Source organism: Pelophylax lessonae (genome assembly GCF_965119305.1).
Source record: "Pelophylax lessonae genome assembly, chromosome: 5".
Classification (NCBI taxonomy): domain Eukaryota; kingdom Metazoa; phylum Chordata; class Amphibia; order Anura; family Ranidae; genus Pelophylax; species Pelophylax lessonae.
Window position 1 is genome coordinate 13,251,704 of NC_138772.1, and position 26,371 is coordinate 13,278,074.

Genomic DNA, 26,371 nt, shown 5'->3' on the forward strand with positions numbered 1-26,371 from the left:
TGCTTCCTCCACCTTTAGGGTTTACCACACTAATCATCAGGTCACTGTTCCTGATCACAATTATTCTTGCTGGAAAGGAAGCTGTACATGAGGAACTGCCGTGCAAGTATCTTTCTGCTACCAATTCATCCATTCTGTGGATCTGTGCTTCCTCCAGCGTTATGGTTTACCCCACTAATCAGATCCACTGCTCCGGTTCACTGTTCTCCTTGCTGGAGAGGAAGCTTGTACCTGAGGAACTGCAGTGCAAGGATCTCCCTGCTTCTTACATGCTACAAGTCTTTTAGATCCTATCGATCTGTGGCTTGTCAGCACATCTGCGGAACATCAAAGATATTGGCTCAGGAGAAAAACAAGGACCAGTTTGGGCTGGAAAGAGGACAATGCTGGACTCCATGGACTAAAAGGTGTGTATTTTGTTTTTATGCACACATACAGGAATAACTAAAGTACCCACAAAAAAAATATATGTATATTGCTGGGAGGCTAGAGTTCCTCTTTAAAGGGTAACTCCACTTTCCTGGGGAAAAAAAAAAAAAATCAGCAAATAAAAAAAAAAAACAATATAGCGTATAAAACTGCGACACAAATCATATTGTCATGGAATGTTATTGACTTTCATTTTCAATTTGCAGCTGTTGTAATGTTCTGAAAATGCAATATGGCCGCCTGGAGGCACTCTGTACACAGAATGTATACTGACCACACCCCCAGAAACATAATTTCCTGCTTGTGTGATTGGCTCACCAATTTTCCCAGAAGTCTGCGATAAGATACAAGTCAGATTTTTGGCATCCCCTGCAACAAAAATGTCGTTTTTGGTGAGATACTCCCAATAGGAACACGTCTAAAGGGATGCAGACCCAGCAGATTTCCTCATTAGAGCCCTGCAGCTGCCACAGCTGATAGATAATTATGAAACCACTCCCATTTGACCCACTCAGCACAGAGGAACAAACAATGATTTCTTCAGAATAACAAAAGGTAGGAATCTGCAACAAAGTTTGTTAAAATCCCTGCAATGTACAGAGATCACCCAGAGGGGAATGTTTTTTTCTCAACAAAAAGCAGAGTTACCCTTTAAGAACAGACTCTTATGGCTTGTATACATTAGCATTGCCCTCTGAAGAGCAATCCACAGCAGATCACTTTTCAAGAGGGGTTTCACAGACAGTTGGGAGGCATTATGCCACACTTTCGCTGCCTGATTTGCGATCTAAAAGCTCGCACCACCATGATGCAACAATTGACCATTGTGGAGTGGCCCCACTCACTTCAATGGGTCGCATTCGGTGAGTGGTAATGGAACACCAGAAGGGGGGGATGATTTTTGCCGCACAATAAAGCAAAGCTTTGGAACCATGGCAGGTATACAATCCCCACAGGCTGCCTTTGCAACTATAGAAGCGATGGATGTGGGGGCAGTAAAAATACAGCTTCATCCCCTTATTTTATATCCCTCCCCAAGTGCAAGTGTAATCTTAGCCTTCGAAAGATCTCAGCACCGGCTGCGACTAATCAAATTGCCACCAGAACCTCCACCTGGACGGGATTTCTGCAGCACCTGCAGGACGTATATATAGCAAATCCCAGCCAGCCAATCCCTTTACCCAACAGAAGAACTGCCTAATCCTTTAATAGCATCGGATCCAATTAGAGAGAAGACGTCTGCGGGCAGTCCTGGAGCACGCGCTGCTGGATACAAAGTATCGGAGGAAGAAGAAAGATCGCTTTTCCTTCCCCTGCACTCCAACTTTATGATTATATATATATATATATATATATATATATATATATATATATATATATATATATATATATATATTTTTATAATTCATCTTTTCATCGTGCTGACCAATAAGAAACACACGTGAGGCTTCCTCTTTCTGTAGAGTATCCAAGAAGAAAGAAGTGCTTCTTATTGGTCAGCACAATCACATTGTTGTGCTGACCAATGAACAACTGTCACTGCAAGCATAATTATGGATACTCATTACAGGGCTATGTATGGTGGTGTACCGTTTAATGGGGTCTCAAGGGATGCTGGTACCACCCCTCCCCTAATCTTTATGCAGGAGCTAGGGGGAAGACAGAAGAGGAATACAATAGATCAGGGGTCTCCAGACTTTCTAAGCAAAGGGCCAGTTTACTGTCCATCAGACTTCAGGGGGGCCGGACTGGGACCAGTCAGAGTAGAAAATATCCTAGCATCAGCAACAATGCCTCATCATTGGTGTCAGTGGGAGGAATAGTGCCTCATCATTGGTGTCAGTGGAAGGAATAGTATCCCATCATCGGTGTCAGTGGGAGGAATAGTGCCCCATCATTGGTGTCAGTGGGAGGAATAGTGCCCCATCATTGGTGTCAGTGGGAGGAAAAGTGTCCCATCATTGGTGCCAGTGGGAGGAACAGTGCCCCATCATTGGTGCCAGTGGGAGGAATAGTGCCCCATCATTGGTGCCAGTGGGAGGAATAGTGCCTCATCATTGGTGCCAGTGGGAGGAATAGTGCCCCATCATTGGTGCCAGTGGGAGGAATAGTGTCCCATCATTGGTGCCAGTGGGAGGAATAGTGCCCCATCATTGGTGCCAGTGGGAGGAATAGTGCCCCATCATTGGTGCCAGTGGGAGGAATAGTGCCCCATCATTGGTGCCAGTGGGAGGAATAGTGCCCCATCACTGGTGCCAGTGGGAGGAATAGTGCCCCATCATTGGTGTCAGTGGGAGGAATAGTGCCCCATCACTGGTGTTATTTAGAGAAATAGTGCCCTATTATTGGCGTCAGTGGGAGGAATAGTGCCCCATCATTGGTGTCAGTGGGAGGAATAGTGCCCCATCACTGGTGTCAGTGGGAGGAATAGTGCCCCATCACTGGTGTTATTTAGAGAAATAGTGCCCTATTATTGGCGTCAGTGGGAGGAATAGTGCCCCATCATTGGTGTCAGTGGGAGGAATAATGCCCCATCATCGGTGTCAGTGGGAGGAATAGTGCCCCATCATTGGTGTCAGTGGGAGGAATAGTGCCCCATCATCGGTGTCAGTGGGAGGAATAATGCCCCCATCATTAGAGTCAGTGGGAAGAACTGTGCCCCAAGGGCCAGATAGCAGCAAGCAAAGGGCCACGGTTTTGAGACTGCTGCAAAAGAGTAACAGTTCTGAGTCTGCTTACATCCAAGATGGCGGCACCCAGCAGCAGTATCGGGGGGCTTTCTGGATGTCTATACAAGGGAGGATTTTACAGGTAAATAAAGTGCATAAATTATGTTAAATGCACATATAATCTTCTGGGAACATTTTTGCTGAATTAAATTGATCTGGCAGCATGTTGTCTGTTTCTCCGTAGACTCCACCCATTATATAAATATATTTATCAGTGAATTGAAACCTAATGGGCAAACTTCTCTCTGGGATAAAGTAATTTGATTTGTCTCAATTCTACCAAAAATAGATCTATGGGCCCATCATCCATCTCCTCCCAGGGCCCATCATCCGTCTACCCCCCCCTCACCAGGGCCCATCATCCGTCTACCCCCCCCCCCCCCCCAGGGCCCATCCTGGGTATGAAGTCATTTCTTACAGTATATGGTCACAGGGGGAAAATATGGGGCCGCCATTACTGGACTTTTACCAGGGCGAGGGATCAGAACCCATCAGGATTTTATTGCTGTCTGTGTTCCTCTTTAGGGAGATTCACCCTCTCTATTTGTCCTGTTTACCTTTATAACCGAAAGAATATACCAAAATTTTAGGTTGTCACCAGTACAGGGATAGAGGGAAAATGTTCCAATGGGGACACCAGTTCTGGTGACACCCCAGGATTCCCTCACTTTGGAGGGGGGGTGATTTCCTCTCACTTCCTGTTTTGGTTAAGAGACAGGAAGTGAAGGGAAATCTCCGCCCAATTGGACACAGATGGTAAAAATAAAAAAAAAAAATCTGACTAGGGGTCATCAAACCCTCCCTTACTCTATCCAAAATTAAAACAAAGTTTTGCCTGAAGTTCTAATGTGAATCCAGGGATGGAGAAAGCAGGAATAAGGCATGTAGGGTGTACAGCATCTCCCGCAGATAGAGAGGGGGGGGGGCAAGCATAGGGATCAAAAGTGGACAGACATAAGAGAGTTCTCACCTTGCGGACGCTCCCCTCCGCCCCCCGCTGTGACAGGAAAGGTTCCTCGTCCGCTGGAACCGACTCCATCACTGTCCACGTCCTTGCAGGAGACCTGGAGAGACGGAAAGAGACAACAACTGTCAGTGACACCGCATGTCTACTGCCCCCCATCCCCCTACACATGTGCACCGCCTTCCCTGTCCCCCTACACATGTGCACCGCCTTCTCTGTCCCCCTACACATGTATACACCTCTCTAGGTTCGGTATATACACCCCCTCTATGATCAGTATATATACACTGCCCTCTATGATCGGTATATATACACCCCCCCCTATGATCGGTATATATACACCCCCCCCTATGATCGGTATATATACACCCCCCTCCATGATCGGTATATATACACCCCCCTCCATGATCGGTATATATACACCCCCCTCCATGATCGGTATATATACACCCCCCCTCTATGTTCGGTATATATACACCCCCCTCTATTATCGGTATATATACACCCCCCCTATGATCGGTATATCTACACCCCCCCTATGATCGGTATATCTACACCCCCCCTATGAGCGGTATATATACACCCCCCCTATGATCGGTATATATACACCCCCCCCTATGATCGGTATATATACACCCCCTCTATGATCGGTATATATACACCCCCCCCTCTATGATCGGTATATATACACCCCCCTCTAGGATCGGTATATATACACCCCCCCTCTATGATCGGTATATATACACCCCCCCTCTATGTTCGGTATATATACACCCCCTCTCTATGTTCGGTATATATACACCCCCCCCCTCTATGTTCGGTATATATACACCCCCCCTCTATGATCGGTATATATACACCCCCCCTCTATGTTCGGTATATATACACCCCCCCTCTATGTTCGGTATATATACACCCCCCCCTCCATGTTCGGTATATATACACCCCCCCTCTATGATCGGTATATATACACCCCCCCTCTATGATCGGTATATATACACCCCCCCCTCTATGATCGGTATATATACACCCCCCCCTCTATGTTCGGTATATATACACCCCCCCTCTATGATCGGTATATATACACCCCCCCCTCTATGTTCGGTATATATACACCCCCCCTCTATGATCGGTATATATACACCCCCCCCCTCTATGATCGGTATATATACACCCCCCCTCTATGTTCGGTATATATACACCCCCCTCTATGATCGGTATATATACACCCCCCCTCTATGTTCGGTATATATACACCCCCCCTCTATGTTCGGTATATATACACCCCCCTCTATGATCGGTATATATACACCCCCCCTCTATGTTCGGTATATATACACCCTCCTCTATGATCGGTATATATACACTGGACATGTGCTGAACGGAAAAATTTGCTTAGCGTTGTACATATTCGCTATGTTACTACTTTTGTTTTGGAATTAGTTTAGTGTGGTTTCGGGAATTTGTTAAATTTAGTTTAGTTTATTAATTTTCTAATGAGTTCCAAATTTGTAGAACGATTCAAAGCGGTCGATCATTTTTTTTAACCGATTTGAATTCTGTGTGAAGAATAGCTGGTTTTCTTTAATGATGTTCTACCACTGAGGCCTTACAGCCTCCTGCATGTTTGACTCTTTGCTATCCGCAGTAGAGTCCATGGATTTCTGGTAAGAGCTTATGGTGACATCCTTCTACTTTCTGAACGCGGATCGCTCTTTTTTTTGGATACAGACTTTATTCTTGATTTGATCACTATTTCAAGGACTTTGCACTTTTTCAACATTCTTCTTTTGATGTGTATGGGGAGTTCATTGTATTTTGCACATATAGCATTTTTCACTTTATATATATTATATTTATATATATTTTTTTGCACAGATCCATACAGTCGTGATGAAGCACCTTATGTGTGCATTCTGACACTTTCTTCATTTCATTTTTTTCTATGAGGTTTATGGGAAGTATACACTGTCTGTATTTTACACATATATCAATTTGTACTATATTTATTTTTTGCAAGTATTCATATATAGTGATGTAAAACTTTATGTGTTAGAGCATTCTGACTCTTCCTTCAATAATAGCTGGTTGTTAAGCAGCAGGCTGGGAAGCCGGCCGCCACGTCCTTAACCACCAATGAGTCACTGACAGCTGAAATGTAAACAAAACAATGGCAGCAATAAAAAAAATTCTGAAAAAAAAAAAAAAACCCCAAAATCCATACCAGACCCTTATCCGAGCATGCAGCCCATCAGGAAAGGGGGGGGGGGGGGAGGATGAGCAAGCGCCCCCCCCCCCTTCTGAACAATACCAGGCCATGCCATCAACATGAAGGGGGGGGGGTTGCTTTGGGTGCATGTTGATGGTGACCACACCAGTTGTGAGGTTATCGACCCAGCATGCCCCAGTCGGTGACGTTACAAGGAGGCGGGGTCATCCTCTGACATCAGGTGACTCCCCCCTTAGCTATTAAAGAAATGTCAGATGGAGGAGCAGGCAGTCCACAGCCGCAGGAAGCGCTCAACGAGGCCGGAGGGTTTTCTTTTTTTTTGGGTTCGGTGATGCAGCGGGTGGCATGAGATGGATCTACATCAGCAGAGCTGAGTTTCAATAAGCACCAGGTGAACTTTGTAGAGCTCTGGTCTGGGAAGCTTCTGTGTCGGCCTCTCTTTTGCAGTAGTTAACCCCTTAGAGCAGTGATGGCAAACCTTGGCCCTCCAGATGTTTTGGAACTACATTTACCATGATGCTCATGCACTCTGCAGTGTAGTTGAGCATCATGGGAAATGTAGTTCCAAAACATCTGGGGTGCCAAGGTTCGCCATCACTTCCTTAGAGGGTTATTGCCAAACAAGCTCAGTCCTATTGCATGGAATTCCTTTTGAGCTGCTTATTGGTCTGCAGGGCTATAATTTGAAGTACAGTTAAGTCCATATAGATTTTGACACAGGCACAATTTTAGTTTTTTTTTTTTTTTACAGGTATTTACCAAAACATATTTAAGCTATGGTTATATAATGGATATGGGCTGAAAGTGCACACTCTCAGGTTTAATTTGAGGGTATGTACATCCAAATCGGAGGAAGGGTTTAGGAATTACAACTCTTAAGAATCGACCCCCCCCCCCTTTTTTTTTTTTTAAGGGACCAAAAGTAATTGGACAATTGAACCAAAAGCTGTTTCATGGCCAGGTGTGGGCTACTCCTTTATTTCTTCATCAATTAAGCAGGTAAAAGGTCTGGCATTGATTCTAAAGCCTCGTACACACGCATCGATTGTTGGCTGACCGATCGGCCGTCTTTTGTCCAGTGTTGTTGTGTTGGTTGAAATGTGCTCTAGACTGCACACTAATTTTCTCGGCCAACAACAACCAACTTCAGAAGTGATGTCATTTGCTGGTTTACTTTCCGTGTGTTTTTTCATCTCTGAGCATGCCCAGTCTTGCTCATCTGATTTTTGTCTGCCGAAATCTGTACTGACTGATGGAAAACCGGCCGTTCTGTTGACGGCCAACAAAAATTTTATAGCCTGCACACCAGATTTTGTTTGGCCGAAAGTCGCAGTCGGTTGTCGGAATCATCATACTAACAAGCCGATAATCGGCCGATCGGACGTTGGCCGAAAATTCACGGCCAACAATCGTTGCGTGTGTACGAGGCATTAGTATGATACTTCCGACAACCGACTCAGACTATTCAGCCGAAAAAAATCTGGTGTGCCGGCTATAAAATTTTTGTCCTCCGTCAAAACACGGCCGATTTTCGTGCAGTCAGTACAGATTTCGACAGGGAAAAATCTGATGAGCAAGACTGGGCATGCTCAGTTAAGAAAGAACACAAAGAAAGCAACCCAACACATGACATCACTTCTGAAGTAGAATTTTGTTGGGCGAGAAAATTTGTGTGCAGTCTAGGCACATTCCAACCAACAAAACACAACTCTGGACAAAAGACGGACGATCGGTCGGCCGATAATCGTTGCGTGTGTACGAGGCTTAAGTGTGGTATTTGCATTTGGAAACTATTGCTGTGAACCTACATCATGGGTTCAAAGGAACACAGGTTGAACTGGATGGACTATCGTCTTTATTCGGGTTAGGCTCCTATAGTTCAAGACCAAGTTCAACACATGCAAATGCACATAGAATGTATGTGGGAATGAGAACTATATAAGTAATAGGATATAAAAACACAATGGGTGTGTAATATGTGTGTAAAAGTAACGCTATGTGCTGATACCAAATCAATAAATAAATAAATGTGTTCAATACCTAACGGGCTTATTGAGACTCAACATAAATATGCAAATATATGTAAATGTAGGTATAAAAATATAAAAGCATATAAAGATAGTATTAATAAATTATGGTGATATAGTGATATAACCCTTATCCGAGTTGCACTTTATTGAATAGATGGTTATGACTATTCGGAATGCACCTTATTTAGTTTGATTAGTGCACTATATTTATTTTTTAGCACCTTTGCACAATAACTCTCTATATCACCATAATTTATTAATACTATCTTTATATGCTTTTATATTTTTATACCTACATTTACATATATTTGCATATTTATGTTGAGTCTCAATAAGCCCGTTAGGTATTGAACACATTTATTTATTTATTGATTTGGTATCAGCACATAGCGTTAATTTTACACACATATTACACACCCATTGTGTTTTTATATCCTATTACTTATATAGTTCTCATTCCCACATACATTCTATGTGCATTTGCATGTGTTGAACTTGGTCTTGAACTATAGGAGCCTAACCCAGATTTCCCATTAACCTACTTTCCTGGCAGCGCCAATCACTCCCCTTTTTGACATTTACACCTGACGCTCCCCCATTGGGGGTGCATCTTTTGGAGTGGGCAGCAGCCATTAGTGTTTTATTTATAGAAATTTTACGCACTATTTTATAGATAGTTTATCCTAAGCGCGGATCTTTCTTCTTTTCTTTATCGTCTTTATTCAACCTCAACTACTATGAACTGTCCACGCAAGTGAAACAGGCCATTGTAAGGCTTCAAAAACTAAACCAATTCATCAGAGAGATAGAAGCAACATTAGGAGTGGCCAAATCAACAGTTGGGTACATACTAAGAAAAGAACGACGCACTGGTGAGCTCAATATAAAAAGGCCTGAACGACCACAGAAGACAGTGGTGGATGATTGCAGGATCTTCGCTATGGTAAAGAAAACCCATTCAGAACATCAAGACAAGTGAAGGACTCTCCAGGAGGTGGGCGTATCATTTTTAAAGTCTTCAAATCAAGAGAAGACTTCACGAGAGCAAATACAGAGGGTTCACCACAAGGTGGAAACCATTCATAAGCCTGAAGAATAGAAAAACCAGATTAGACTTTGTCAGAAAACATCTAAAAAAAAGCCAGACCAGTTCTGGAAAAGCATTCTTTGGATGGATGAAACTAAGATGAATCTGTTCCAGAATGACGGGAAGAAAAAAAAGTGTGGAGAAGGCTTGGAACAGCTCATGATCCAAAGCACACAACGCCATCTGTAAAACATGGTGGAAGCACTGTGATGGCATGGGCATGCATGGCTTCCAGTGGCACAGGGTCATTGGTGTTTATGGATGATGTGACAGAAGACAGAAGCAGCCGGAGGAATTCTGCAGTGTTTAGAGATATACTGTCAGCCTAGATTCAATCAAATGCAGCAAAGTTGATTGGACGGCGCTTCAAAGTACAGATGGACAATGATCCAAAACACACTGCAAAATCAACCCAGGAGCTTTTGAAGGAAAATAAGTGAAATATTCTGCAATGGCCAAGTTGATCACCTTATCGCAACCCAACTGAGCATGCATTTCACTTGCTGAAGGCAAAACTAAAGGCAGAAAGACCCACAAAGAAAGAACTGAAGACAGCTGCAGTTAGAGCCTGGCAAAGCCTGGCAGAAAGGAGGAAACCCAGTCTTTCGTAATGTCCATGGGTTCCAGACATCCAGCAGTCATTACCAGTAAAGGATTCTCAAAAAAATATTAAAAATAAACCTTTTATTTAGGATTATATTAATTTGTCCAATTACATTTGTGCCCCTGAAAATGATGGGACTGTGTATTAAAATGGTTGCAGTTCCTAAACTTTGTACTTGATATTTACGTTAAACTCCCTGAATTAAAGCTGAAAGTCTGCACTTCAAATAAATATGGATTGTTTGGTTTTTTTTTTTTTTTTTAATTTATTCTGGTGGCATTCAGAGTCAAAAGTCAGAAAATTGTGCCCGTGTCCAAATTTATTGACCTTACTGTATATGGGTAACTTAATATCTCAAGTTAGCAGATGACTCTTGCTTCGTAACCCTGTTTGTCAGGGAGTTGATTTTTACTGAGACAGGGCCTTGTACAGTAAGAGTCGGTTCACACTAATCCGACTCAAAGTCGCCCCGACTTCGGGCAACTAATGAAGTCGCCCGTGCAGCGTGACTTCAGCGCTGCTTGCAACGACTTCTCATAATAGAAGTCAATGCAAGTCGCTCCAACTTTGCCAAAAAATAGTGCAGGAATCGTTTTCTAAGTCGGAGCTCTGATTAGAACGGTTCCATTACACAGCATCGGAAGCTACTTGTCAGGCGACCAAGTCCACCGTTGAGAAAAACGCCGGACGGACTCAAAGTGTGAAAGGGGCCTTAAGCTATGAGTGTCAACTCTTTCTGGTAGCCAGTCACTGCAAAAGGAGTTAAGGGGCACCATTCAGGTAGGAGTTTTTCATTCAGGTGTATTGGAAACAAACTATGGGTTTAGTCCCTCTGGTTGGCAGGCATCAAACACTGCCTTAAAATTGGGCCTGTGCCGCTCATGCCTTGGCAGGCAAAGCCTGTATGAATCTTGACGACCCCTAAAAGGTTGTTACATTCATCGAACATGTGGGCAATATAGGAAAATAGATATATAATAGATATTACACAATATCTCTAAATATACCAGTAGCGCAAGCTTTGCAAAAAGAAAGTGCCAAAAATCATGTACAAAATCTGCACACAGTCCAACTATTCCACAGATGTCACACTAGCAGCAGGAAATGATCAAGATGACATAAAACAGTCCATGCTCCTTCAATCTATCTCCTGGAATGATTGGATAAACACGTGTATTCCTCAAAGGGATCACCACCACCACCGTGCTTCAAAAGGGGGGGGGGGGGAAGATAAATGCTCACTCACCAGATGCTGTGGCCCAACCCACTTTCGTGTTTGAGCATTCAAGCTTATAGTAATGGTCACCGATCCGAATTAACCACACCGGGAGTCACACCAGCATAGCCACTAAAAAGCTCGGCAGCATATGGAGAGAAAAAGCACATTCCCAATAGCGTGATACCGTTTTCAAAAGGCTTTATTCAATAAACATAAGGTAGCACACTCACATTTCTTATATGTCGTCAATCGCATATCACAGTCACCATTAGGAGAGGAATGCGTGGAAGAAGTGGAAATCACGAAACGCGTCGGGGCGTGACCAGGCGGTGTAACCAGGTTTTTGTCAGAGGAGTTTTGGATTACCCGGAAGGCACGAGGTCCACGGCGTGGAGCCTGGATATCATCTCCCGAAGGGCATTCCTCTCCTAATGGTGACTGTGATATGCGATTGATGACATATAAGAAATGTGAGTGTGCTACCTTATGTTTTTTATTGAATAAAGCCTTTTGAAAACGGTATCACGCTATTGGGAATGTGCTTTTTCTCTCCATATGCTGCCGAGCTTTTTAGTGGCTATGCTGGTGTGACTCCCGGTGTGGTTAATTTGGATCGGTGACCATTACTATAAGCTTGAATGCTCAAACACGAAAGTGGGTTGGGCCACAGCATCTGGTGAGTGGGCATTTCTCTTCCCCCCCCCTTTTGAAGCACGGTGGTGGTGGTGATCCCTTTGAGGAATACACGTGTTTATCCAATCATTCCAGGAGATAGATTGAAGGAGCATGGACTGTTTTATGTCATCTTGATCATTTCCTGCTGCTAGTGTGACATCTGTGGAATAGTTGGACTGTGTGCAGATTTTGTACATGATTTTTGGCACTTTCTTTTTGCAAAGTTTGCGCTACTGGTATATTTAGAGATATTGTGTAATATCTATTATATATCTATTTTCCATATTTTTAAGTTAAGTAGCTGCATAGCCATATCATTCCTTGGTGAGTGGTCCTCATTTTAGCGCTTGGGCTAGCTTATTAACATTTTTTGGTTTTCGGTGGGCATTTAAGCTTTCTTATTATACATGTGGGCAATATACTCTAAAGGGAGTTGTTTCCACTCACACTGTGGGCAAATCAACTCTCTCCAGGAGAAGATCCAGATGAATATGACTGTATGAATCCTGTTGGTTCAAGCAGATAAGGATAAAGATGACAATCCTTAACAGGCGGTCACATTAGTTTAAACACACGATCATTGCATGCTAAAGAAGTGTTTCCACTTACACTGTGAAGGGGTTACCTATTCCGGCGATGAACAGTCTCCAAGCCTTTCTAGGCAAACAATCCTATTCCGGATTTTACGAAGAGAAGATAAAGATGAACATGGCTGCAAGAATATGGCTTTGTTCAAGCAACCAAGGATAAAGACAGGTTGTCATGTTCCTTAAGCATGTGGTCAATATGCACTAAAGGAATTTTTCCAATCTTCCCACCGTGATGGGTTGCCTATTGTGGCAATGTGCAGCCTCCAAAGCTTCCCAGGCAAAAACAATCCACTTCAGCCTCTTCCAAGAGAAGATATGGATGAACACGACTGTATGATTCCTGCTGATTCAAGCAGCTGAGAACAAAGAGGACGACACCTAACAGGTTGTCACATTCATTGAACATGTGGGCAATACACTCTAAAGGAGTAGTTTCCACTCACACACTAGACAATTGTCACAATTCATTGGGCAGGAGGTCAGACACTCTAACCTCTTCCTTTCGTAGCCAGTAACTGTTCTCAAGAGCTTTCTCAGGCCGACCAACCTTTTTTAGGTCTCTTCCAAAGAATATGCAGAGGAACATGTCCCATATCCACCTATTATTCCTCCTTTCTAAGGCTGGAGAGATGCCTTAGGATAGAAGAAAAGCAGTAGAAGTATTTCAATGACTTCTGAATCATCGGGCGAGGGTCCTAGGAGGTGCTACAGAGCTTTGGTTGGTTGAGCACATTCAGTAAGAGCCAGCTAGTTCCCTCACAGAGGTTAGAGTATCTGGGTGTCTCATTTGACAGCGGTGGGTAAGGTGTTCCTTCCGCAGAAGATCCCTTTTAATCTCGATAGCCCCAACTCTGAAGATGAGTCATTTGATATCAGCAAGAACTTGTATAAGGGTCTTGAGGAATGCAGCAGTCCCCCACAGTGGCCTGGGCTTGATGGCATCTCAAAAACCTTGTTTTCTTTACTCCAGCAATGGGACAAGAACTCTGTCAGCAGATAGTGCTTCCCTTTTTTTTTGTCAAGCAAGCTTTGACATGGTGGACTAAACCGGGCAACCTAAGGCAAAGCCTTCAGGTTTTAGCTACAGAAGTGACCACACTTACTTTCAATGCGAACCTAAGAGGTTGGGTAGCTCACTGTCAGGACCAGGTTGCTCAAGGAAGATAGAAGGGAGCAATTCCTGATTTGTCTAGAAGTGATGGCAGCACAGGAGGCATTACTGACCTTTGTGCCACTGCTTCAGGGCCACCTTGTAAGGATTCAAGCAGACAACAGGACAGCAGTAGCATTTGTCGAATCAGGGAGGAACAAGGAACCTTCTGCAGATTGCGGAACACATCTTTCGGTGGGCAGAGTGTGCCTGTCAGTGTCTTACCTTCCCGGGGTGAAGAATACGAAAGCAGACACTTTAAACACGCTTTCTGGATCTTAACGAATGGATGTTAAATCAGAAAGGTCTCCTACAACTCTTTACTCAGTGGAGCACCCCGAAAGTGGACTTAATGGCATCTCCTCTCAATGCTCAGCTGTCAGTCTTCGGTTTCTTCCATCCGGGAGCCAGGGGTCAGGATGCGATGTCCCAGCGCTGGATTTCGTGGCCTGTATACGGATGTCCTCCAACTTCTCTATTCCTGAAGACGAACCGTCCATGGTTTCCGCTGTTGAGGCATTTGTTGGCTCCGCCAGTGGCACCTTCGAGGTCCAGAGACTTTGGGGTCTAGGGTGGCATGCTTCACCTCAATATGGCATGGCTCCATTAGAAGGCCTTGGTTATTGTAAGAAGCAGACTAGCCCAGACAGGGGTAGCAGAAGAGGTTAAGAGGACGTTGCTAAAATTTCAGAAGATATCCTTGAACGTTACGTACTATAGAGTGTGGAAAAGCTCTTAAAGTTGGAAGCGATTTTATTTGGTTCAATCCTGAGTCTCCCTCTCATAATGTCTTGGAATCCTTGCGATCGGCCCTAGACAGTGGGCTTAGTTACAGTACGGTCAGAGTCCAGCTGTCGACTATTTGAGCTCTAACAGAAGTTTGTTGGGCAGAAGCTCCTTTGGTGGCAGGTTTTATGCAAGCAGCCATAAAGCAATAACAGCCAGATGGGTCTCAGGAAAAATCTATGCTTTCTCAGCCAGGTCTCCATCTTGTGAGCTGCTGCAGGATGGAGCGGTTCTTCGTCTAGTTCCATCTTTTCTTCCGAAGGTTACTTGGCCTTTTCAAATGTAGCACCCTCCTAGATAGGTGGCAGGTAGTGTATTTTTGCTCTGCCTGCTTATCAGGAGAGTGACAGGTAAAACCTAGTGGCTCTTTCTGCTTATCAGGGAGCAGGATTTCAAGTCAGGCCTGGTACATGTGTCCAGGTGCCCCCACTGTACCCAATAGGGATGCCTGTCGGACAGTGGAGGAAACTCAGCCAATGACACACAGGCTCGTGGCTGTCCCAGTGGGTTGGCACAGACAGTGGTGCATCCTGGGATAGGCTATAAAAGCCAAGGGCATGGGAACGGGACTTTCAGCTGCATCTGACCCCAGCCCAACAGTTGAAAATATGTACCCTGGCTCTAAAAACCCAGACTTGTACGAAATTACAGGAAACTAATTACAAAATTCTTACTCGGTGGTATAGAGTTCCCTCTCTCTTACATAAATTCTTCCCAGACACGTCGGATCTTTGCTGGCATTATCAGGAAGAGGTAGGCACCATGTTACACATTTTTTGGTCTTGCCCCCGGCTTAAGACCTTCTGGAAAGATGTCCGGGCTCTCATGGGGGAACTCTCGGACCGTGACCTCCCCGACACCCCGGAATTTTATCTTTTACAGTTGTCTACGATGCCGATTTCTAAATGCAAAAGATAAATCCTCCCTCGTGTGCTTTGGGCGGCGAAATCATGCATCCCGAGGTTTTGGAAATCGCCTCGGGTTCCCACGATTAAAGACTGCATGCGTAAGATGGAAGAAATTAACTGGATGGAAGACCTTACCCTTACGGCACAGCACCGGCGGGAGCGTTATTGGAATGTCTTTGTCTTATCTAACAAGGGGAAGTCCCTGATGTGTGACTAGAAAAATTACATGGGTTGCACGTGGTATCGTCCATGTCGAGGTCTCCCCAGGCCCCCCCCCACCCCACTGTTATGCCTTTCTAAATAAAATATTTGAAAAAAAAAAAGCCAAGGGCACATGTGGCAGGGTGTATTTAGGTGGGAAGCCAGGTCCCGGAAGGAGGGTGACGGCTGTCTCTCCTTCCGTTTGCTGTGGATGGTGGTCACAGGCGGTCGGCCTTGTGGACCAGGAATGTGGTGCTGAATCTAGAAGTCCAGGAAGGCTGACTGGTGGAGTAGACAGCAGAGCAACTCTGGAAAAACAGTGTCCGTGAGTACAGGGAAGCTTGCCAAGGGGTCTGCCCAGGAAGGGGACCACTCCAGTGGATAGAGTAAGTGGACGGGTGTCAGCACACACAGGCAGTGAAAGTAAAGGGGGTGCCAAGTTAGAATCCTGAAGAGATTGACTAAAACAGGAACCGTTTAAACTATCTTCACTTTAGTGGTAAGGTGAAGCAGCGGCCTTGCCGCACACTACAGCCAATTGTCCTCAAGTCTGTGCATAGTTCATAGTTGGAGCGTCCCACTCATCCCTTCTCCTATCTCAGTTGTAAATAAAAACCACAAAAACCAACATCCCCTGCATTGATTATTGACTGAGCCAAGGACTTTCATTGCTGTTTGTCTGCTATCAGTTGCTAAGGGTAACCCAGGAGAATCCAGAAAGTGTAATTCTCAGCAGTCTCCTAGGGGGCAGTGCTACACAAAAAATTGGAAGTGGTGCTGCCTTCATTGTCCGCAGTTTCAGGACAGGAAGATTGGCGTAATTTAGGTCATTTCCATGTACCTGCAGAGAATGTAGGGGTTCAGGCTGGTGGATACCTTCTTCATCCTATCAGTAGGTCCTAAAAAAGGGGTCAAATGGCACCACCTAGAATCCTTTCCACTTGGATAGTCCAAACTATCAGAGGAGCATAGGTAGCTTTGGTTCTTTCCCCTTCCAGAGGGGGTTCATGCACATTTGACAAGGGTGACAGCGGCTTTGTGGGCAATTCACGCCAGGAATCCAGTGGAAGTGGTGTGTGACGCTGCCAACACTTTAACCATTTGTATGTAATGGATGGCCCTTCCCGGACTTTGGGCCCTTCGGTGCTTGCTTCTGTTCTTCTTCAGGCTGCGCAGTGTCTGGTTTTCTTTTTTTTTGGTCCCGCCCTTTCTTTTTATGCTACCTATATCCCACTCCTAGGTGGACCTCATTAGCCCCAGGAATTTGGAAAATTGTTATCATACTTAACGTAATATTCCTTTCCTGGGAGCTCATCGTGTAAGCCAACCTTGGTGTTAGGAACCCTGGGGTATGGGGAATCCCTCCAGGAACCCTGGGGTATGGGAAATCCCTCCAGGAACCCTAGGGTATGGGAAATCCCTCCAGGAACCCTGGGGTAGGGGGGAATCCCTCCAGGAACCCTGGGGTAGGGGGGAATCCCTCCAGGAACCCTGGGGTAGGGGGGAATCCCTCCAGGAACCCTGGGGTAGGGGGGAATCCCTCCAGGAACCCTAGGGTAGGGGGGAATCCCTCCAGGAACCCTAGGGTATGGGAAATCCCTCCAGGAACCCTGGGGTAGGGGGGAATCCCTCCAGGAACCCTGGGATATGGGGGAATCCCTCCAGGAACCCTAGGGTATGGGGAATCCCTCCAGGAACCCTGGGGTAGGGGGGAATCCCTCCAGGAACCCTGGGGTAGGGGGGAATCCCTCCAGGAACCCTGGGGTAGGGGGGAATCCCTCCAGGAACCCTGGGGTAGGGGGGAATCCCTCCAGGAACCCTGGGGTAGGGGGGAATCCCTCCAGGAACCCTGGGGTAGGGGGGAATCCCTCCAGGAACCCTGGGGTAGGGGGGAATCCCTCCTTTTATTTGAGCAGAGGGTTGTCCTGCAGGGTCAGAGGGGGTGGAGCTAAGCCCTTAGTAGGCTGAACTGATGAGCTCACAGGAAAGGAAAATTACAGTAAGTATGGGAACCATTTTCCGCATTCACACAGAATTCAGATCTATCAATCATTTTTCAGCCAATCAAAAATCGAATCATTCCGAAACTTTTCAATTAGTTAGAAAACGAATAAACAAAATTTGTGACAATTTCATTTGAGGATTCGGATAAATCCAAATCCCTGAATACCCAAAAATTCATCCGAAACAAACTGAACAGGTCTAAAATACACCCCCTCCATCATCTCTATATACACCCCCTCCATCACTAAATACACCCCCCTCCCATCATCTCTATATACACCCCCTCCATCATCTCTATATACACCCCCTCCATCATCTCTATATACACCCCCCTCCCATCATCTCTATATAAACCCCCTCCATCATCTCTATATACACCCCCTCCATCATCTCTATATACACCCCCTCCATCATCTCTATATACACACCCCTCCATCATCGCTATATACACACCCCTCCATCATCGCTATATACACACCCCTCCATCATCGCTATATACACCCCCTCCATCATCATCTCTATATACACCCCCTCCATCATCGCTATATACACCCTTTCCATCATCACTATATACACCCCCTCCATCACTATATACACCCCCTCCATCACTATATACACCCCCTCCATCACTATATACACCCCCTCCATCACTATATACACCCCCTCCATCACTATATACACCCCCTCCATCACTATATACACCCCTCCATCACTATATACACCCCCTCCATCACTATATACACCCCCTCCATCACTATATACACCCCCTCCATCACTATATACACCCCTCCATCACTATATACACCCCTCCATCACTATATACACCCCTCCATCACTATATACGCCCCTCCATCACTATATACACCCCCTCCATCATCACTATATACACCCCCTCCATCATCACTATATACACCCCCTCCATCACTATATACACCCCCTCCATCATCGCTATATACACACCCCTCCATCATCGCTATATACACCCCCTCCATCATCATCTCTATATACACCCCCTCCATCATCGCTATATACACCCTTTCCATCATCACTTTATACACCCCCTCCCATCATCACTATATACACCCCCTCCCATCATCACTATATACACCCCCTCCCATCATCACTATATACACCCCCTCCATCACTATATACACCCCTCCATCACTATATACACCCCCTCCATCACTATATACACCCCCTCCATCATCACTATATACACCCCCTCCATCATCACTATATACACCCCCTCCATCATCACTATATACACCCCCTCCATCATCACTATATACACCCCCTCCATCACTATATACACCCCTCCATCACTATATACACCCCTTCCATCACTATATACACCCCTTCCATCACTATATACACCCCTCCATCACTATATACACCCCCTCCATCACTATATACACCCCCTCCATCACTATATACACCCCCTCCATCACTATATACACCCCCTCCATCACTATATACACCCCCTCCATCACTATATACACCCCCTCCATCACTATATACACCCCTCCATCACTATATACACCCCTCCATCACTATATACACCCCTCCATCACTATATACGCCCCTCCATCACTATATACACCCCCTCCATCACTATATACACCCCCTCCATCACTATATACACCCCTCCATCACTATATACACCCCTCCATCACTATATACACCCCTCCATCACTATATACACCCCTCCATCACTATATACACCCCTCCATTACTATATACACCCCCTCCATCACTATATACACCCCTCCATTACTATATACACCCCCTCCATCACTATATACACCCCTCCATCACTATATACACCCCTCCATCACTATATACACCCCCTCCATCACTATATACACCCCTCCATCACTATATACACCCCTCCATCACTATATACACCCCCTCCATCACTATATACACCCCTCCATCACTATATACACCCCCTCCATCACTATATACACCCCTCCATCACTATATACACCCCTCCATCACTATATACACCCCCTCCATCACTATATACACCCCTCCATCACTATATACACCCCTCCATCACTATATACACCCCTCCATCACTATATACGCCCCTCCATCACTATATACACCCCTCCATCACTATATACACCCCTCCATCACTATATACACCCCCTCCATCACTATATACACCCCTCCATCACTATATACACCCCTCCATCACTATATACACCCCTCCATCACTATATACACCCCTCCATCACTATATACACCCCTCCATCACTATATACACCCCTCCATCACTATATACACCCCCTCCATCACTATATACACCCCTCCATCACTATATACACCCCCTCCATCACTATATACACCCCTCCATCACTATATACGCCCCTCCATCACTATATACACCCCTCCATCACTATATACACCCCCTCCATCACTATATACACCCCTCCATCACTATATACACCCCCTCCATCACTATATACACCCCTCCGTCACTATATACACCCCCTCCATCACTATATACACCCCTCCATCACTATATACACCCCCTCCATCACTATATACACCCCTCCATCACTATATACACCCCCTCCATCACTATATACACCCCTCCATCACTATATACGCCCCTCCATCACTATATACACCCCTCCATCACTATATACACCCCCTCCATCACTATATACACCCCTCCATCACTATATACACCCCCTCCATCACTATATACACCCCTCCGTCACTATATACACCCCCTCCATCACTATATACACCCCTCCATCACTATATACACCCCCTCCATCACTATATACACCCCTCCATCACTATATACACCCCCTCCATCACTATATACACCCCTCCATCACTATATACACCCCCTCCATCACTATATACACCCCTCCATCACTATATACACCCCTCCATCACTATATACACCCCCTCCATCACTATATACACCCCTCCATCACTATATACACCCCCTCCATCACTATATACACCCCTCTATGCTGTAGGTACACCCTACCCATCCCCCACCCCCCAGGGGAGGTCCCCTCTCTCCGGTAGGTACTGCCCCCCTCCCCCGCTCACCGTCTCCGCTGTGTCTCCTCTCCGGCTCTCCGCTCATCCCGCTACATAACGGGGACCAACACCGGAGGGCGGGGACTATCTTATTGTACGTCACTCCTTCTCTTTCAGCCAATCCCGAGCAATCTCTTCTTCCGCTACCACCAATCCAGGTCAGGGGAGGCGGGGAAAGGAGACAGAGTTTTGGTGTCCATGGAAACCCGGAGTTTTAGTTCTTCATGGGGCGGAGCTTAGAACTCTACAGGTGCCGCCAGACACGAGTGTGATGCTGCCCTCTGCAGGTAGTAACGAAGAACTACACCATATCAATGATTGTTCCATCTATATACAGAGCTCAGAGCATTGTGATATCTATATACTCCCATCACTGATATCTATATACTTCCATCACTGATATCTGTATACTCCCATCACTGAGATCTATATACTCCCATCACTGATATCTGTATACTCCATCACTGATATCTGTATACCCCCATCACTGATATCTATATACTCCCATCACTGATATCTGTATACTCCCATCACTGATATCTGTATACTCCTATCACTGATATCTATATACTCCCATCACTGATATCTATATACTTCCATCACTGATATCTGTATACTCCCATCACTGATATCTGTATACTCCCATCACTGATATCTGTATACTCCATCACTGATATCTGTATACTCCCATCACTGATATCTGTATACCCCCATCACTGATATCTATATACTCCCATCACTGATATCTGTATACTCCCATCACTGATATCTGTATACTCCCATCACTGATATCTGTATACTCCCATCACTGATATCTGTATACTCCATCACTGATATCTGTATACTCCCATCACTGATATCTGTATACCCCCATCACTGATATCTATATACTCCCATCACTGATATCTGTATACTCCCATCACTGATATCTGTATACTCCCATCACTGATATCTATATACTCCCATCACTGATATCTGTATACTCCCATCACTGATATCTATATACTCCCATCACTGATATCTGTATACCCCCATCACTGATATCTATATACTCCCATCACTGATATCTATATACTCCCATTACTGATATCTATATACTTCCATCACTGATATCTATATACTTCCATCACTGATATCTGTATACTCCCATCACTGATATCTGTATACTCCATCACTGATATCTATATACTCCCATCACTGATATCTATATACTCCCATCACTGATATCTATATACTTCCATCACTGATATCTGTATACTTCCATCACTGATATCTATATACTCCCATCACTGATATCTGTATACCCCCATCACTGATATCTATATACTCCCATCACTGATATCTATATACTCCCATTACTGATATCTATATACTTCCATCACTGATATCTATATACTTCCATCACTGATATCTGTATACTCCCATCACTGATATCTGTATACTCCATCACTGATATCTATATACTCCCATCACTGATATCTGTATACTCCCATCACTGATATCTGTATACTCCCATCACTGATATCTGTATACTCCCATCACTGATATCTGTATACTCCCATCACTGATATCTATATACTCCCATCACTGATATCTGTATACTCCCATCACTGATATCTGTATACTTCCATCACTGATATCTATATACTCCCATCACTGATATCTATATACTTCCATCACTGATATCTATATACTCCCATCACTGATATCTATATACTCCCATCACTCATATCTATATACTCCCATCACTGATATCTGTATACCCCCATCACTGATATCTGTATACTCCCATCACTGATATCTGTATACTCCCATCACTCATATCTATATACTTCCATCACTGATATCTGTATACCCCCATCACTGATATCTGTATACTTCCATCACTGATATCTGTATACTCCCATCACTGATATCTGTATACTCCCATCACTGATATCTATATACTCCATCACTGATATCTATATACTCCCATCACTGATATCTGTATACTCCCATCACTGATATCTATATACTCCATCACTGATATCTATATACTTCCATCACTGATATCTATATACTCCCATCACTGATATCTATATACTCCCATCACTGATATCTGTATACCCCATCACTGATATCTATATGATATCTATATACTCCCATCACTGATATCTGTATACCCCATCACTGATATCTATATGATATCTATATACGCTTCCCTCTCCCACCTCCATCAATAAGCCGTCCCTCTGCCATCTCCATCAATGATCCTTCCCTCCCAGCTCCATCATTGAGCCTCCCCCCCCAGCTCAATCAATGAGCCTTCCCTCCTCTACCTCCATCAATGAGCCTTCCCTTTGCCTCCTCCATCAATGAGCTTTCCCTCCGCCAGCTCAATTAATGAGCCTTCCCCTCCCCCACCTCCATCAATGAGCCTTCCTCTCAGCTCCATCAATGAGCCCTCCCTCCCCCACCTCCATCAATGAGCCTTCCCTCCCCCACCTCCATCAATGAGCCTTCCTCTCAGCTCCATCAATGAGCTTTCCTCTCAGCTCCATCAATGAGCCTTCCTCCTCAGCTTCATCCGTGAGCCTTCCTCTGCCACCTCCATCAATGAGCCATCCCTCCCCACCTCCATCTATGAGCCTTCCCTCCCCCACCTCCATCAATGAGCCTTTCCTCCGCCACCTCCATCAATGAGCCTTCCCTCCGCTTCCTCCATCAATGAGCCTTCCCTCCCCACCTCCATCTATGAGCCTCCCCTCTCCAGCTCCATCAATGAGCCTTCCCTCCCCACCTCCATCTATGAGCCTTCCCTCCACTACCTCCATCAATGAGCCTTCCCTCCCCCGCTCCATCAATGAGCCTTCCTCTCAGCTCCATCAATGAGCCTTCCCTCCTCAGCTTCATCCGTGAGCCTTCCTCCGCCACCTCCATCAATGAGCCATCCCTCCCCCACCTCCATCAATGAGCCTTCCCTCCGCTACCTCCATCAATGAGCCTTCCCTCCCCCACCTCCATCAATGAGCCTTCCCTCCGCTACCTCCATCAATGAGCCTTCCCTCCCCCACCTCCATCAATGAGCCTTCCCTCCCCACCTCCATCAATGAGCCTTCCCTCCGCTATCTCCATCAATGAGCCTTCCCTCCGCTACCTCCATCAATGAGCCTTCCCTCCCCCACCTCCATCAATGAGCCTTCCCTCCCCACCTCCATCAATGTGCCTTCCCTCCCCCACCTCCATCAATGTGCCTTCCCTCCCCCACCTCCATCAATGAGCCTTCCCTCCGCTATCTCCATCAATGAGCCTTCCCTCCGCTACCTCCATCAATGAGCCTTCCCTCCCCCACCTCCATCAATGAGCCTTCCCTCCCCACCTCCATCAATGTGCCTTCCCTCCCCCACCTCCATCAATGTGCCTTCCCTCCCCCACCTCCATCAATGAGCCTTCCCTCCGCTACCTCCATCAATGAGCCTTCCCTCCGCTATCTCCATCAATGAGCCTTCCCTCCCCACCTCCATCAATGAGCCTTCCTCTCAGCTTCATCAATGAGCCTTCCCTCCCCCAGCTCCATCAATGAGTCTTCCCTCCCCCAGCTCCATCAATGAGCCTTCCCTCCCCCACCTCCATCAATGAGCCTTCCCTCCCCACCTCCATCAATGTGCCTTCCCTCCCCCACCTCCATCAATGTGCCTTCCCTCCCCCACCTCCATCAATAAGCCTTCCCTCCGCTACCTCCATCAATGAGCCTTCCCTCCGCTACCTCCATCAATGTGCCTTCCCTCCGCTATCTCCATCAATGAGCCTTCCCTCCCCACCTCCATCAATGAGCCTTCCTCTCAGCTTCATCAATGAGCCTTCCCTCCCCCAGCTCCATCAATGAGTCTTCCCTCCCCCAGCTCCATCAATGAGTCTTCCCTCCCCCAGCTCCATCAATGAGCCTTCCCTCCCCCACCTCCATCAATGAGCCTTCCCTCCCCACCTCCATCAATGTGCCTTCCCTCCCCCACCTCCATCAATGTGCCTTCCCTCCCCCACCTCCATCAATGAGCCTTCCCTCCGCTACCTCCATCAATGAGCCTTCCCTCCGCTATCTCCATCAATGAGCCTTCCCTCCCCACCTCCATCAATGAGCCTTCCTCTCAGCTTCATCAATGAGCCTTCCCTCCCCCAGCTCCATCAATGAGTCTTCCCTCCCCCAGCTCCATCAATGAGTCTTCCCTCCCCCAGCTCAATCAATGAGTCTTCCCTCCCCAGCTCCATCTATTTTTTCACCTTTTCATTCAGCGGGAGGAGAAAAAAAGTGCTGGTTGTTGTCAGAGGGATATCGGTTTCCCAAGAGGAAGAGCCACTGCTGCTTCAAGTGTGCCCATCAGTGCCACCTACCAGTGCCACATACCATTGCCCACCAGTGCAGGTCAGTGCCACCTATCAGTGCCCACCAGTGCCACCTATCATTGCTAATAAGTGCCCCATCTTCAGTGCTGCCTATCCATGTCACCTACCAGTGCCCATCAATGCCACCTATCAGTGCCCATCAGTACTCATGAAAGCCACCTACCAGTGCCACCTATTAGTGCCCTTCAGTGCCGTCAATCAGTGCCCATCGGTGCCACCCACCAGTGCCCATCAGTGCAGCCTATCAGTGCCCATCAGTGCCACCTCATAAGCGCACATCAATGAGGGTAAAAAATTGCCTGTTTGCAAAACTCTATAACAAGCTATAAAAACATTCTTTTTTCAAAATTTTCAGTACTTTTTTGTTTGTTCAGCAAAAAATAAAACCCCCCAGTGGTGAATAAATACAACCAAAATAAAGCTCTATTTGTTTAAAAAGAATGATAAAAATTTCATATGGGTAGAGTGTTGCATGACCGCTCAATTTTCATTCATATTGCGACAGCGCTGAAAGGTGAATATTGGCCTGGGCAGGAAGGGGGGTGACAATGCCCGGTAGGCAAGTGGTTAAAAATAGACTGTGAATGTGATGAAAGTGGAACAGCGCTACCCCTTTAATAAGCAATAACCAAATCAAACGTGACATGCACAATGGGTTAACTCAAATAGGACACGCTCATAATAAACGATTTTCTGTAGTAAATGAATCATGTGAAACTCGGGACTAAAAAGTCCCAACTACAAGATCTCTATGATAATAAACACACACACTCAGTGATACAATTCCATGCCTTGCTTATATAATAGTGAGAGTCCAGTGTATGAATACTCTTCTTGTGAATTGGGTGCAAAATTAGCCCAAAAGTCCTTTAGACGTGTTCCTATTGGGAGTATCTCACCAAAAATGACATTATTGTTGCAGGGGATGCCAGAAATCCGACTTGTATCTTAAATCATAACTCCGCTTTTGTTGAGAAAAAAAAAACCCCTCTGGGGAGATTGTAACAAACTTTGTTGCAGATTTCTACCTTTTGTTATTCTGAAGAAATCATTGTTTGTTCCTCTGTGCTGAGCGGGTCTAATGGGAGTGGTTTCATAATTATCTATCAGCTGTGGCAGCTGCAGGGCTCTAATGAGGAAAGCTGCTGGGCCTTCATCCCTTTAGACGTGTTCCTATTGGGAGGATCTCACCAAAAATGAAATTTTTATTGCAGGGGATGCCAGAAATCTGACTTGTATCTTAGTGCAGACTTCTGGGAAAATTGGTGAGCCAATCACACAAGCAGGAAATGATGTTTCTGGGGGTGTGGTCAGTATAC

At 45.6% G+C, this 26,371-nt stretch overlaps 1 protein-coding gene across 1 annotated transcript in view; it reads right to left on the reverse strand.

The window, feature by feature from the left end:
* Positions 1-20,758, reverse strand: part of RHPN1 (rhophilin Rho GTPase binding protein 1) — a 150,421-nt gene extending 129,663 nt beyond the window's left edge. The window contains exons 1-2 of the mRNA XM_082259091.1: positions 20,682-20,758; positions 4,129-4,222 (exon numbers count right to left, since the gene is read on the reverse strand). Coding sequence (XP_082115217.1) covers positions 4,129-4,197 — 69 coding nt within the window. The 5' untranslated portion in view covers positions 4,198-4,222; positions 20,682-20,758. The remainder of the gene's footprint in view (positions 1-4,128; positions 4,223-20,681) is intronic.
* Between the last annotated feature and the right edge of the window lie 5,613 nt (positions 20,759-26,371).